This window comes from Phyllostomus hastatus, unplaced genomic scaffold, assembly GCF_019186645.2.
Source record: "Phyllostomus hastatus isolate PE091 unplaced genomic scaffold, TTU_PhHast_1.1 phas_scaffold_585, whole genome shotgun sequence".
NCBI classification, from domain to species: Eukaryota; Metazoa; Chordata; class Mammalia; order Chiroptera; family Phyllostomidae; genus Phyllostomus; species Phyllostomus hastatus.
Window position 1 is genome coordinate 28721847 of NW_025334037.1, and position 14176 is coordinate 28736022.

General features: G+C 47.8%; 1 protein-coding gene across 1 annotated transcript in view; it reads right to left on the reverse strand.

Annotated features, from left to right (window-relative positions):
- The window catches only part of LRP4 (LDL receptor related protein 4), a 48290-nt gene extending 42044 nt beyond the window's left edge, over nt 1–6246 (reverse strand). Inside the window, exon 1 of the mRNA XM_045825348.1 lies at nt 5994–6246. Within this exon, the coding sequence (XP_045681304.1) occupies nt 5994–6045 (52 nt within the window). The 5' untranslated portion in view covers nt 6046–6246. The remainder of the gene's footprint in view (nt 1–5993) is intronic.
- Between the last annotated feature and the right edge of the window lie 7930 nt (nt 6247–14176).

Consider the following 14176-nt stretch of genomic DNA (forward strand, 5'->3'; position numbering starts at 1 on the left):
CTCCCTCTCTAAAAACAAATAAATAAAATCGTAAAAACAATTTCTGTTCTAAGAGGTTAGGGGGTTAACAGCTTAAGCTCTGGGTTCAAATCCTGCCTCAGTTACTCAATGGCTGCATGACAGCAAACTGCTGAGCTTTAGTTCCCCATCTGTCAGACCAGCGCCTACCTCATAAGGATACTGTGAGGAGTGAATGTGAAAACACATGCTATCCATTTATCACGGTGCCAGAGATACAGCAAAAAAAAATAAAAAATGTTAACTGCCCCAGAAGCACATTTATGTTTTTTATTTTTTAAAATTTTTATTTACTGATTGATTTTAGGCGGGGGTGGGGGATGGGAGGGGGAGAGAGGCAGAGAGTGTAAAACACATTAACTTGTCCCACTTACTTATGCATTCATTGGCTGATTCTTGTGCCCTGACAGGGGATTGGAACCTGCAACCTTGGTTTATCAGGCTGATGCTCTAACCAGCTGAACTACCTAGCCAGAGCACATTTGTACTTTTTTAGATCACGTGTCTCAGTCTGTGTTGCAAAACTGGTCACCAGAGTAGATCATTCCCAGAGAGGCAGAAATTCTCATTCGAGGGAGATACACTTTAGAGCCATTCACTCTTACAGTCTCTGAACCTGTAGCTGAAACTTCTTGTTTAAACTGCCCTGGCTGAGAGGGGCAGAGAGTGGAAAGAAGAGAGGGGGGCTCCCCTTCCTTATTTGTTGGACTTAATGGATATTATAACCAGGTATCTGCATTTGGCTTACTAAAGGCTGTAGTTGATCCAACAGAAAAACTGTCTCTCATTCTCATCCTTGCCTGAAAGGTGGTGGCAGTCAGGCTCCCAAGGCTGGGGCCAATGAAGGGGACACTGGAGCATGCCACCCTGCACCCCCACCCCTACCCACCCCGGCACAGGCCTGGCAGGAAGTGGAGCAGCTGAGCTTGGAGAGATCACTGGAGACCCTGACCACCTCAAAGCTTCTCTGTTTCATGTGATAATCAGGTGTCTCTCCCAGTGCCCTACTCTGTACCTGCCTGGCCCTACTCCCAGAAAGGGGGAGGGTCCCTCCCCCTAAAAAAGGCTCTGCCTGAAGCCACCAGCTTCCCGGCCCCAGAAAACCTCCGGTGATAAATTATGCAGCAGCACCTTTGTGTCGCTGCCTCTCAGCCAGATGGGTTTGCTCCCAGTCTTTTGTTTCCGGCTTTGCTTGCAGCTCTGATCCTCGGCTCTGCACAGAGGTGAGGCGGGAGCTCCCGTAGGCCAAGTCAGGGCTTGCAAGTCCCAGCGAAGCTTTCCCAGCTGGGTCTCAGACAGCGCCCTTCCCTTCCTCACTCAAACCTGTGTGAGTGGGAAGTAGGGCGTTAGGGACGCTTGCAGTCAATCCACTCAGCTGTGGCAAGGAGGGAAATGCCTATGTGCAGTGAAAGAATGAAGCTCGCTCAGAAGGGCGTAAGAGGTGCCCAGAGGCACCTCGGATGTTTGCTTCTTGCTAAATCAAAAATGCAGAACAGAAAATGGAGTCAAATGACTGCCAGGAAAGCTAGAGAATCAGCTCTCTTCCACGGCTGCTCTTGGTTATGGTCAGCTTTCCGCCGCCCCCCAAAACATCACACAACTGGCACCAAGTTAAAAGGAAGGAGCAGAGACAACAGGGGTCAAACTTTGGGGTGGAGGAGCTGGGGGTGAGTCAGGGACTTGAGACCCACATCAATTAACCCTGCACACTGACAGGATTCCTGATTGAAGACGGTAGTCACGAAGGAAGGCGGCTCTGCAACAGCCCAGCCCCCAAATTGGGGCAATTACTACCTTATGAGCTCTGGGGCCCGACTCCTTTCCCAGGCCAGTGGGAAGGAGAGCCTGGAATTCTAAACTGTTCCAGCTACAAGAGACCTCAGCCAGCACCTCTCACCCCAGGTCAAAGCAACCTTAGAGAGAAGTGCCTGGCTGCATCCCTGACCACGGGGCTCCAGCAGGGAAGCTCTCAGAGAAAAACTCCATCTCCCAGGACCTCTCCCAGGAGAACTAAGGCAGAGGTCCTGGACTCACAGGATCGCTTAATAGGCCTCTTTTCTGGAAGGGAGCACAGGAGGCAACTACGCTTTGGTTTCATTAGGTTTTCAAGGGGCAGGGGAAAAGAAGCAAGATTGTTTTAAACAATCAAGCAAAAAAACAGCTGAAATGAATGGAGGCCTGAGCCTCAGCTTTAGCACATGACACTGTAGTATAATGATTTGTTTACCTGCCTCCCATGGTCCAAAGGCAAGAACCACCTCTCACTCACTTTTGCAAGCTTGCTAATGGACAGCTAACATTTATCCAGGCCTATCGTAACACAGTAGTTGTCAGGCTCAGTACTGAATGGTTGGAACATACTATTTTATCTCACTTAATTTTTACAATATTCACATGTGATAACTTATCACTACTGCCCCCACCCCATTTACAGATAAGAAGCTGGAGGTTCAGGGAGATTAAGTGTTTTGCACAGAGTCACTAGGAAGTGCCAAGATTCAAGCCCAGGTCTGGCTATGCTTTTTAATCACTGAGCTCTGCATGCAGCGATTAAGTGCTTGACAAATGTGCATTTGCAGAATGAATGAACAAATGAATGGGTACAAAGCCCAGTTTAGGGAACGCTCCTGAGTGTACTGGGGAAAAAGAACCTGACCCTGCCAGCTCTAAGCTGGAGGAAGAACAGCAAGCACAGGCATTCATCAGAGCTATTTATAGGGCCGAACCCAGGCTCTGCCAACCAACCAGTGAACACGAAGTCTTCCCTGGGACACTGAATCCCACTAGGCTGAGTAGGGGTGAAGGGCTTCTGATGGTGAAGATGAGATGGTTATCCAGATCCAGTCTGGGGCCCAGATGCCCCACGCCCAGGCAACTGTAACAAAACTCATGCCTGAGCTTTGTCAAGGAATGCAGAAACTGTGGCTGGAACAGGCTAAAAGACCTAGTCGACAAAGGGCATGGAACTGTCTTGTAATTATGAGATGTGCCCAATCATATAAAAAAAAAGAAGACTACCTTTTAAAGCAGTCCCTGAAATGCAGTTCCTGTTCAGGAAACTCCCCCTAGTATTGATCTTCTCTTCAAAGCAGAATCAGCATAACCGACTCCTCCCACTTTCCTTCTTCTTGGAGGTCAAGATGAGCAGTCAATCAGCAGAGAGAGTGTGCAGAGACCCATAAAACACACGCTGTCCTCTGTGACCTCCTGTGTTCTTTGCTGACCCCGAAGATGGACATGCCTAGCGTGCTCTGTATCAGACATGGCCAGACTTGGTTCCCTTGCACCTGTCATTCTTAATTCCATGTGCTAGTCCCAAAGATGTTATCTGATATCCAACAGGAGACAGGAGAGGAAATCCAAAATCAGTGACAAGCCAAGCATCTTTCACAAGTCCAAAAAGATCAGGGACAAGGTCAACCAAGCACCAAGACAACAGTCAGATGGAAAGGAGACAGGCCTCAGCTCCCCGCTCTTTTGCATGCATCCTCAGAAAGCAACCCTCTATCTAATTACTCCTAGGCAGAATTTTCGACTTTTCACTTACCGGGAAGAGACTTCCAAGCTAAACACAGTTTCTACCCTTCAAATGGTGGTAGGCTGCTGGAGGTCTCACCTCAACCCTCAGGAGAAAAATACCCAGGGCCATTAGTAGCACTTACATTTCCTTCCAAAATGTTTAACTTGGGAGGGTTGGGCAGGCTTAGGCCAAACCCACGGGTGCTAGGAAAAGCCCAAAGGACTAGCAGCATCCAAATAGCACCTTCAGTGTAGTGAATTCAGTCCAAGCTGAGCTCAGGTCTGCCTAACTGATCTACTGTGACGCATTATCTTCTCCCTGAGCCCCTGGAACAGTGTTAGGAATCTTCGTGGTGGTACTTTCGGCTGAGCAACTGCTCACTCTCACTGGTGAACCATGAATCGGTCCCCTCCAGACCTCCAAGGATGGCTCATTACCAAGCAAGGCGAAGTTTAGATCTTCGTGTCACTGACTGGCCTTACACGTGGGCACAGAAAGCTTCCCATGCTTAGAAGTTTCCATTAAACTTTTTTTTGTCCTTAAAAAGAACCCGAAAGAGTTACCAAGAACCCTCCCATCCATTTTTGGAGGGAAACATTAAACATACACAACTCTCCATGCCATTCTCAACGGAGATGCAGGGCATGCAGTTTTGACAGCTCTGGAGCAGTAAAATCCTCCTTGCCAGTCGCAGCCCGGAACCTTCCAGCTCCCCTTTCCCTAGGGCAGAAGGCGTCAATCTCCTCTCTGGCTTTGTTGGTATTCGTTTCAGTGCCCCCCCCCCTTTTTTTTTTTCAGTGCCTTGCCATTTCCCTTGATCTTTTTCAAAACTTCCTCCAGGGGGCCGAAAGAAAAGTTCCATCCCCTTCCCATGCAGCCCGAAGGGGGAAACCCCCAAAAAGCATTCTGTCCCTTTAAGGGGCCCATGTGGTGGGAAGAGCAGCTACATTCCTACCCCAGTAGGGCCGCTGTCCCGACACGCCAAAGAGGCTACAAATAACCTTCCAGGAGAGAGCACGGGAGGGGGAGAGCACAGTGCGAAGAGGAACGTGGGTCGGCAAGGCTCCTGCTCCGAGAGGAAGCGCGGAGGAGCGGAGAGAAAGGGCTCTGTCGGTGTTAGAGGCGGCTTGGAAAAAGTCATTTAAAACCCGAGGGTAGTTCAAATAACAGGCGTTAAGAACCCTGCTTTGGATCGGGCAAGTAAGCCACTCTTTAAAACAAGTGCCCAGGCATCTCCACGCCCTGGCAGGCAAGTTCCGAAATCTGCCCTCCGTGCACACGAGCTCCCCTATGTTAGAGGAAGAAACGGTGCAAGGCCAGGGTTCACAGACCTCTCCGTGTGCACCCCCAGCCCTCGCCCGGCCGCGAGGAGAGGGGGAAGACTCGGATCTCCCTGCCGTTGATTAGTGGTGGGTGAACGGAGTCGGGGCTTCCAAGATCAAAGTTCTTTGATCTGTGGGCACAAACGAGAGGCAGCTGCTAAATCACGGGGTGCACCCACGGTCCTAGGCGGCTGCGGAGAAACAAATTCCACCGGAGCCCTAATCACACACAACAGTTGCGTACGGGCACCAAACAAGTTATTAATAAGGAGCAGATGAAGCTGCAGCAGCAGCAGCCCCGCCGCCGCGGTCCGTCCAGCTCCCCCGAGGGCCGGCGCGCGGGCCGGGAGGCTGCCTTCCTAGGTTTGGCGATACCCGCCCCCCGCTCCCCTACCCCGGCCAGGACGCATCTGCGGAAGCCTTCCAGCAATTTCTTCCCAGGGTCCCTTCTCTGCTCCCTTTTCAACCCTGTCCCCCTCACCCCACCTCCGGGAAGGATCTAGGGTAGGGAGCTGATTGGTCGCGGCCAGGAGAGGGAACCCAAAAACATACTAAGGGGAGATGCTGCAAGCGAGCAGCGCCCACGGACTCTCGGTGGGAGAGAGACCCGGAGTCTGAGGAGCTGTTCTTCTCATAGGAGCCCCCAGAGCTCAAGAGTTCAGATCCCGCTGGGGCCCCTCTCCGCGATCTGCCCGAGACCCCCGGCCGCAGGAAGGAGGGCTATTTACAACTTACGGTCTAGCGGCCATCCTCCCCCGCGTCCCTTTCTTCGCGCACACTCATTCGCACCAAGGACACAGAGATTCTATCTTAACTTGAAAGGCAAGCAGCCCCCAGCTCTTCCAAGAGCGGCGCAGGCAGGCAGGCGAGCGCCTCAGATGTGCCCCTAGCCCGGCCCAGACCCTGCCCGGGGCGCTGCTCCGCCGCTGCCCCCTCTAGGACCCGCGGAGCTGGGGAAGCTCGTGCTCGTCTCCCCGGCACGCCTCTCGGGGCTTCTGCCTGGAGCGAGGGCGAGGGGTTTCAGGCCCCAGCCTGCGCCGTCCTGCTCTCGGGAGCCTCGTCCTGCAGTGGCCGGACCCCGGGGCAAACTTTCCCCGCGGGCCGGTCGGCGCGGGCGCGGCGCCGCCGCTTACCGTGTGCGCAGAGCAGGGCGCCAAACAGCAGCACGCCCCACGGCCGCCTCATGGTGCCGCGGCCGCCGCGGGCGCTCCCACCGGCCGGGGGTCCTGCCGGCTCCCGCGGGACGCTAGGAGGAAGGAGTCGGCGGAGGGTCCCCGAGGGGAAGGGTCCCGATCCACGGCGGCGGGCGCGCCCCGCAAGTCGCTCTCCGGCCGCTGCTGCCTCCAGTGCTGCCGCAGCCAAAGCCGCCCCGCCAGGGGACAGGGAAGGGGTGTCCCGGGCCCGGCCGCCCCGCCTCCCGCGCCGCAGCCCCCGCCACCGCCACCGCGCCTGGTCCCGCCCCCAGCGCCGGCCCGGCCCCTTCCCGCCCTGGGCCCCCGCCCCCTGGTCCCCGGATCCCACCCGCCGGCGCCTCGCCTCCCGCGCCCGCCCCACTCCTCTCCAGGCCGCCCCCACATTCCTAGCCTTCGAGAGAGCCCCCCCTCCCTGTGCCCATTACTACTGCTCGAGTGTCCCTAACTTAAAAAAAATCATCCTAGCGGCAGCTCTCGCATCCCGGTCACTCTAGCTCTGTGCCAGAGTGCAGCACCTGGGCTGACCTGTCTCCTGGACGTGACCCCGGGACCCCCACCGTCCTCAAGTCCAGGCTTTATTGATGTCTTAAGAACACGCAAGGCTTGCTCATGCATAATCCTCTCGGCTTTATTGACATCGAACAAGGGACATCGGGGGGCCTGGACTGCTGTCTTAACTAGCATTCTCACTGTCAAAATCCCCTTTCTGAGATTTCCTTCTTGCTCCACCCCCGCCCCACTCCCCCACCCCCCCCCCACTTCCCCAGCCCCCCACCCCCGGACGGGCAGCGTTGTTGCAGGGCTAAATAATTCCACGACCTCCCCTTTTCGTCTACTCATTTCCTGAGGTGGCTGTCTGGGTCCCGTCACCCCAGTTCAGGCGCCCAGATTTGGCCCAGACAGACTTAGTTCCTCCTCGTTGTCTCTGTAAATCAGCGCTGTTAGCCTCTTGGCTTCCCCTCCTTGGCTTTCGGATCCCGGCAAGGAGACAAGGGGCTAAGGACGTGAGTCCTGACCCGCAGTTTCCCTCTCCCGCAGGCCTCAGCCTCCTCCCAGCTTCAGTCTGTAGAACTTCCAGCCATGTTTTACTACGTGCAGCCATCCGCTCCTGCCTCGTCTTAGCTCTGTGGCCCACGCCTCCGCCTGGTGCGAATTCATAATACGGGCTAATTTTGTTACCATCTTCCATGATCTCTTTTTCCTTGTTCTTGGATTTATTGGGGTGACACTGGTGAACAAAATCGTGCAGGTCCCAGGTGCACAGTTCCACAGCCCATCATCTGCACACCGTATTGTGTGTTCACCGCCCCAAGTCAAGTCTCCGTCCACCACCATGTACCATCTTCCATTCTCTAGGCTGGCTCTTGTCTTGTTACTTTTGTCCAAGTCCCCACTGCCTTAGGGTCCTCTGTACCACTTTGCTCTCCCTGTTGGTTCTCCAGCTTTTCTGGCTTTGGAATCTTCTGTCATTTTGTTAAGCCACTTTCCTGTTACTAGTAAATTGAGTCAAGAGGACCCAGATATCCCATATTAGCTGAGGGAAAAGCAATGTGGTGTAGTGCAAAGAGGATATTAGACGATTTCTCCAAAAAGAGAAAAAAAAAGATTTCTCCAATGGATTGGTTGGCATTTCACCCTTGCTTGTTTTCAATTTTTCAAAGGATTCACTTCAAATTACCATCTTTGACTAAAGCTAACATTAACTTTGCAACAGCAATAAAAAAATGTGAAGTATTAACTCCTTCTCAGCCAGTGCTTCTCCATGGTGTTGTGCCTGAAATTTTTACACAGATGAAATGTGGCTGAACTAGCATCACCATGGTAACGTATACGGAGGCATTTTCTGTGTGTGTACTTCTCCTTGCTGCCTGAAGGCGGCAGGCAAGTCAGGCCAGCTTTACAGTGTCTTACTGCTGGGAAAGATAATCCACCTTTTTCTACCTCTGTCACCTCAGCCTAAAATCCAAGGAGAAAAAGTGAAAAGTAGAGGCTGATTCTTGGCAATACACTCCCTGCCTCCCCCGTAGAGCACCCCCTCCAACGTTCTTGATGCAGCTCTGGCCGGCCTCCGGAATTCCTTCTATGTTGCTTAGGAAGACTTGCTTTCCGATCTGTCGAAAAAGACCTTATGATTCTGGAGACCATATTTTTTTCCACATGAAAACTAAGGACATGTGGTGTAATGAATACATTTGTCCCCCCTCCCAAAAAAAAAAAATCCAAGACAGGCGGTCACCATACTTTCAATGTCAGGGGATTAGGGATTTATAAACAGTTTCCACTCTGTATGCAAAGGATAGGTTCCTTTCCAGAAGGCATGATTTGTGTTGTTTTTCTGGGATTGAGGAGGAAGGGGGAGGCTGGCTCGCCCTGTCTGACTCAGGCTCAGGAAACTGTGTCTCCTGTGTGCATCCCAAGTCCTCCTCCTCCATGGCTCAGCACAGCTCTGGTAGGCAGAGCCATCCTGGCTGCAGATCGTCACTGGGACTATGGACGGGTAGAAGCGAACTTTGTGCATAGTCCCTGCCTGGGTCACCCCCTGGGGTGAGTTAAGTCTTGGCTGTCAGAAACTGCTCTTGTGCCAGGAGTGCTAAGCCATATTTATTTTTACCAGGCCTCTCAGACTTTCTTGTTTGGAGTGAGAGATCCTGAAAAGCATGCCAGAATGAGCTGTTTGTCTCCCTTTTATTGTCCTCTGGGACATGCCCCCAGAAAAGTTGTAGGGGACTGCCAATTCCAGAGGGGTCTCGAAGGCATTGGTTTCCTCAGAAACACCACCCCCTTCCTCCATCCTTCTAGGACAGACCAGGGAACTGCATTTCCAAGATCAGAATATTGCCCTGAATTAGAACATCCCTAATGGCCTTTCCATAGAAAACAGGGAGTATTTTCTTGTTCTACAGAAACGAGATAGAAATGGGCGTAATTTTGGTCCACTTGAGTTGGTAGAATTCTCTTATAATGGAGGCGTTATTCAAAACCCTGAATTCCTAAACATAATTCTTCTAAAAGAGTAAACGTCTTGAGAGTTCATACTTTTAAAGAGTGGTTCTCAATCAGGAATGATTGTGCAGACACGGGGCAATACTTGAAACATGTTTGGGAGTGGGTATTACCGGCAAATAATGAGTAAAGGTCAGGGATCCCGCTAAACTCTGCAAGGAGCAGGAAGTCCCTCCCACAACAAAACATGACCCAGCCCCAAATTTCAATAGTGCTGAGGTTGAGAGACCCTGATTTAAAAGGCTAAGGGCATGAATCTGCAAAGAATTGCTCCCTCATCTCTCTAGAATTCACTTTGTGTGAATGGAAGGCAGGAATTCTTAAAGCTACAGGAGGGAAATCAAGAGAAAGCACAGGCAGAGGTGCTAAAGGAATCGTATACCTATCTGCTTTGGGAAGCCTTTTTCCAGTACTCATTCACTTAGTAGTAGTAAGTCCTTATTGCAGTGTATTACAGTGCATTCTGTGCCAGGCACTGTAGAAGCAGTGGTAAACAGATGTATCGGATCTCTGGAACTTGCAGCCTGATGGGTGTGGAGGCTGCAAGTATGCAAAGGCATTAAAAGAATGATCTCACAAATGAATGTAAAGCTAGAGGCATTCAAGTAAAAGTACAGGGTTCTATTAAAGACGAGACTTGATTTAGATTTGGGGTTTCAAGCAAGGCCTGTCAGAAGTACTGACACTTAAGTTCATTAAGAGTCATCAGGCTAAGAGCTGATGGGAAGGGTCTTCCAGGCAGAAAGAAGAGTGTGTGCAAAGGCTGTGAGCCAGGAGATATGTCCATAGGATTTATGAAAATGTATCATTAACTTTTAGCAATGGGTGTGCTTTTATCTAGGTGCAGGGGGTTACTGCTGGAAACCAGAAAAAAAAAAAGAACATATAAGGGAATACTCTGATTTACATTTCTGTGCTTTCTCTTATTGCAGAGCCTCCATACCACCATTCCTATCAGCAACACTTTTCACATTCCAGCATAGCAGTGGTACTCGTGTCAGGATCTGGGGTACAATCGCTGATTCAGTTCCCTGGCACACCCTGAACAGTGGGACTTTCTAGCACATTTTTATCTCCTGAAAGCTTGATATTCACACATCTGGCACATATAAGTAGAGCCCTTTGCTGCAAGTATCTCAGTATGTCTTGCTTATTTCAGCAGCAAAGATAAATTTAGAATGATGCATAAACAAATATATCAATGAATAAATGTTTGTTTAATAACAGGCATGAATCAAGCATCTATGTAAATGGTCTCTCTGTTTCCACCCTTGCTCCTTTATAATTCATTCTGTACAAAGCAACCTGAATGACTTCTTAAGAAACATAAATCAGATCACGTCATTACTTGGCAGAAACCCTTCCAGTGGCTTCCTATTACACTTAGAATAATATCCATACTTCTCCTTGGCCTTCAAGGTCCTTCATGGTCTGGCCTCAGCCTATTTCTTTGACCACGTTTCCCCTACCCATTCTGTTCTAGTCACACTGGCTTTCTTTTGCCTCAGCAACATGCTGTCATCTCCTCCTTCCACCTTTTGTATGAGTGATCTGTCTCCTCTACTTAGAACGCTGTTTCCCCAGACGCAACCATGGTTGGTCTCCACTCAGTGTCACAGCTTCCGACAAGGTGCACCTCGCCACCCTCAATTTGCCTTATTCTCACTCACTGCCTGTACTTATTGTATGTAGGAGATTGGATATGTTTTCATAGAGATGGTAGCATTTCATCTAGATCGTATAGGATGTGTAAGAGTTTACTAGGCAGCAAATATGGGAGAGGTACATTCTCAGTGGAGAGAGGACTTATGAGCAAAGCAAGAGGGTGCGAAAAAGCTCAGTGTGTGTCAGACTAGTGAGTAGGAAAGTGTGGCTCGAGTATTAACTATGCAGGGAAGAGTAAATGGCCAGGAGGCTAGAAAAGCGGGTTGGGACCAGACTGTGAAGGGAGATATATGTGTGTAGGTTAAGGAATTTTGCTTCTCCTAGTAATGGTGAGTCGGTAATGCTTTTTAAGTAACCAAGTAACATGGTCAAATTTGAATATTACAACAATAATATTGTTCTAATATTCACAGTGTTACAGTGAATTGTTCTAATATTCACTGTCACAGTGTGTAGGATGGTTTGGCAGAAAAAATAGACACAGACCCTGTCTGGGTAGTTTGTTGGTTAGAAAGTCATCCTGATACACACCAAGGTGCTGGGTTTGATCCCCGATCAGGGCATATACAAGAATCAACCAATGAATGCATAAATAAGTGGAACAACAAATTGATGTTTTTTTCCTCTCTCTCTCTCTCCCTTCCTCACTCTCTCTTTAAAGTCAATAAATACAAATAAAAATAAATAGGCACAGAGACTGCAGTTTTTTTGTCCTAAGATTCTGAAATTTGGCACTTCTGGTTCATATCCCTATTTTTTTCTAATGACTCCTAGGGTATTCCCTTTCATCCTTCTGAACTAATTCTCTTAGCTTGTCTACATATAATGTTGTCTCAAAGCCTTTTGTTGAGTTTGTTTCCTTATTTGTGGGCATTTCTTAAGATATGATGATCTGTCACATACAGTATTTAGTGTGAGAAGGATATGCCAGTGCTTTCTGATTGATTTTTAATGCCCTTCTCAATGATGTCTTGCATTTTTCTGGACTTTTTTCATTCACAAATTTGCTCTATCAATTAGTTCCTATGAGGCAACCGTAAGTCCTATGGGTTGGATGGACTTTGTTTTCTATACTTTTATTTATTTATTTTTAAAAATGTCTTGACTTTCAGGGATTTTTTTTTAAGACTTTATTTATTTATTTTTAGAGAAGCGGGGAGGGAGGAAGAAAGAGAGGAAGAATGACATTGTTGGGTGGTTGCCTGTTGCATGCCCCCTACTGGGGACCTGGCCTGCAACCCATGCATGCACCCTGACTGGGAATCAAACCAGTGACCCTTTGGTTTGCAGGCCAGCACTCAATCCACTGAGCCACACCAGCCAGGGCCATTTTCTATACTTTTAAATTACAGGAAGAAAAATCTATTTATGGTATTCAGGTACTTATTCTATCAGGCACTGTGCATGGCACTAGAAATTTAAAGATGAATGAAGACTGTTTCTGCCCTCAAGGGATTCATAATCTAGGAGAATTCAAAGAATTTTTTAAAAATATCATAAGTTCTTAGCAAAATGCATATCTAGGACAGAGGAACACACAGCTAAATTTTGTGGGCTACCAAGAAGAATCAGAAAATCTTCCTCCCTTTCAAACTATATGAAAGTGTAATTCCTGTTTTTGGCATCATTTGTAAAATATAAAATAACAAGAAGGCACAAGTCTCTAATTTGCCTTTCACCTTCAGTTCAATTTAAGCCATAGCCTCTTAATCACTTTCTTGTACTGCATTAGTTAATTTTAACTGTCACGTGGTTAGTAAAAGTTTTCTTTGCAAATTCTCCCAAAGCTCTGGTCTGTTGACCTGTGGTAGTCCAAAATGGCTTGTATGTAAATAACATTTTTAATTTAAACATGTTAATTCCATATGGTGATATCACACTTAGTTTCTGCTTTGCTCCTAAAGAGGATAAGTCTTTTAAGAAGAGCCTCGTAGCTTAGAATGAATTTCATGACCTGCATTTCTTAGCAGCTACTTTGCTGTTAGCATCTTTTCTGCTTGATGATTTGATAAATGCTTGTCCTAGTTCCTCAAACCTGTTTTGTAGCAATAATTCAGCCTGAATTTTTTTCCCTGATTGTTTCCTTGAGGTTTAAAACTATTTAGTACAGTTATGTTTATTTTCAATTCCAGAGAGGATTCTTTTCCCTATCAATCTCTTCCCAGGTCCTTGGCAGAGCCAGCAATGTCTATGAATTTTCTTTTTAAAAGGTTTATTGACTTTTTTTTAGAGAGAGAACAGGGTAGGGAGAGAAAGAGAGAGAGAGAGAGGGAGATCGAGTTGTTCCACTTATTTATGCAGTCATTGGCTGATTCGTGTATGTGCCCTGACCGGGATCAAATCCACAACCTTGGCGTTTCAGGATGGTGCTCTAACCAAGTGAGCTACCCAACCAGGGCTATTAATTTTCTCTTTATAATTAGTAATTATAATCTGATAAATTGATGTCTTGACATAGACTCTCTGTTGTGGTTGTTTCTTCTATCATTTTGAGTTTGATGTTCCCATTCCTTATGCTGTAGTACTTTAACATCTCATGCCCTCTCACTTTCATTCATTTTATATCACCTGCTTGTCCAGGATTATGGAGCTGCCTTCTGATTTACTGGATGATTATTTGTTTGGGTGGAGTCTTCAGAAATGTGTTATGATAATTTAAGAGTTTGAAAAGCCTATCTAAATTGAAGGCTGACCTTTTTTTTCTTTCCTTAGCATTCAACAGGGTCACAAAAATACACTTGGCTTTAACAACTCCTGTGTATTTTCACTTTTCTTGAGACTGATGTTTTTATGTTTCATTGAAAGATTTCCTCCACCACAGATGTGTCTTCAAAATCTATCACCATGTAATCTATGGCAGAAGATGAATCTAAAGTAGTGGCCCTTTCTTGGGGAAAACAAACACTATCTTAAAGGTCATTTCTTCTGCTTAAAAATTTTTCAAGCCACTCATTTATTTTTTTTTTGTTTGCTTGTTTTCAGGTTATAATACATGGCTATTATTGAAAAATTTTGTGAATATAGAAAAGTGTTAAGAAGAAAAGTGTAAACAGCAGTAATTCCACCACCAGGAAAAGGCTACCTGTCATTTCTGTGCAACCCCAAATTTTCTCGAAGTCTTAGTCTAGCAACCACCTACCCTCTTCTAAGTCATCTTCAACAGACCGTTCAGGACATTAAGAATAGAGACTGGCTTTAAATATAAGGATCCTTAGGATTTTTATGGAAGGGATGGAGCTGTAGGAAAAATCTACAAATTGCTCCAGAGATGACATCTTGTTCTTATTTAGCTTTCTTTGAGTCATTAACAGTCAGGCGCCACTGGTGCTGAAACTTATCATTATTATAACCGCAAATGGGTTAATGCTTGAACAAAGCTATATTCTTGGGGCTGGTTCCCAGCTCCACCACACAGACCTCAGCAGCAGTGACACCCTCCAAGACGCAGGATAATG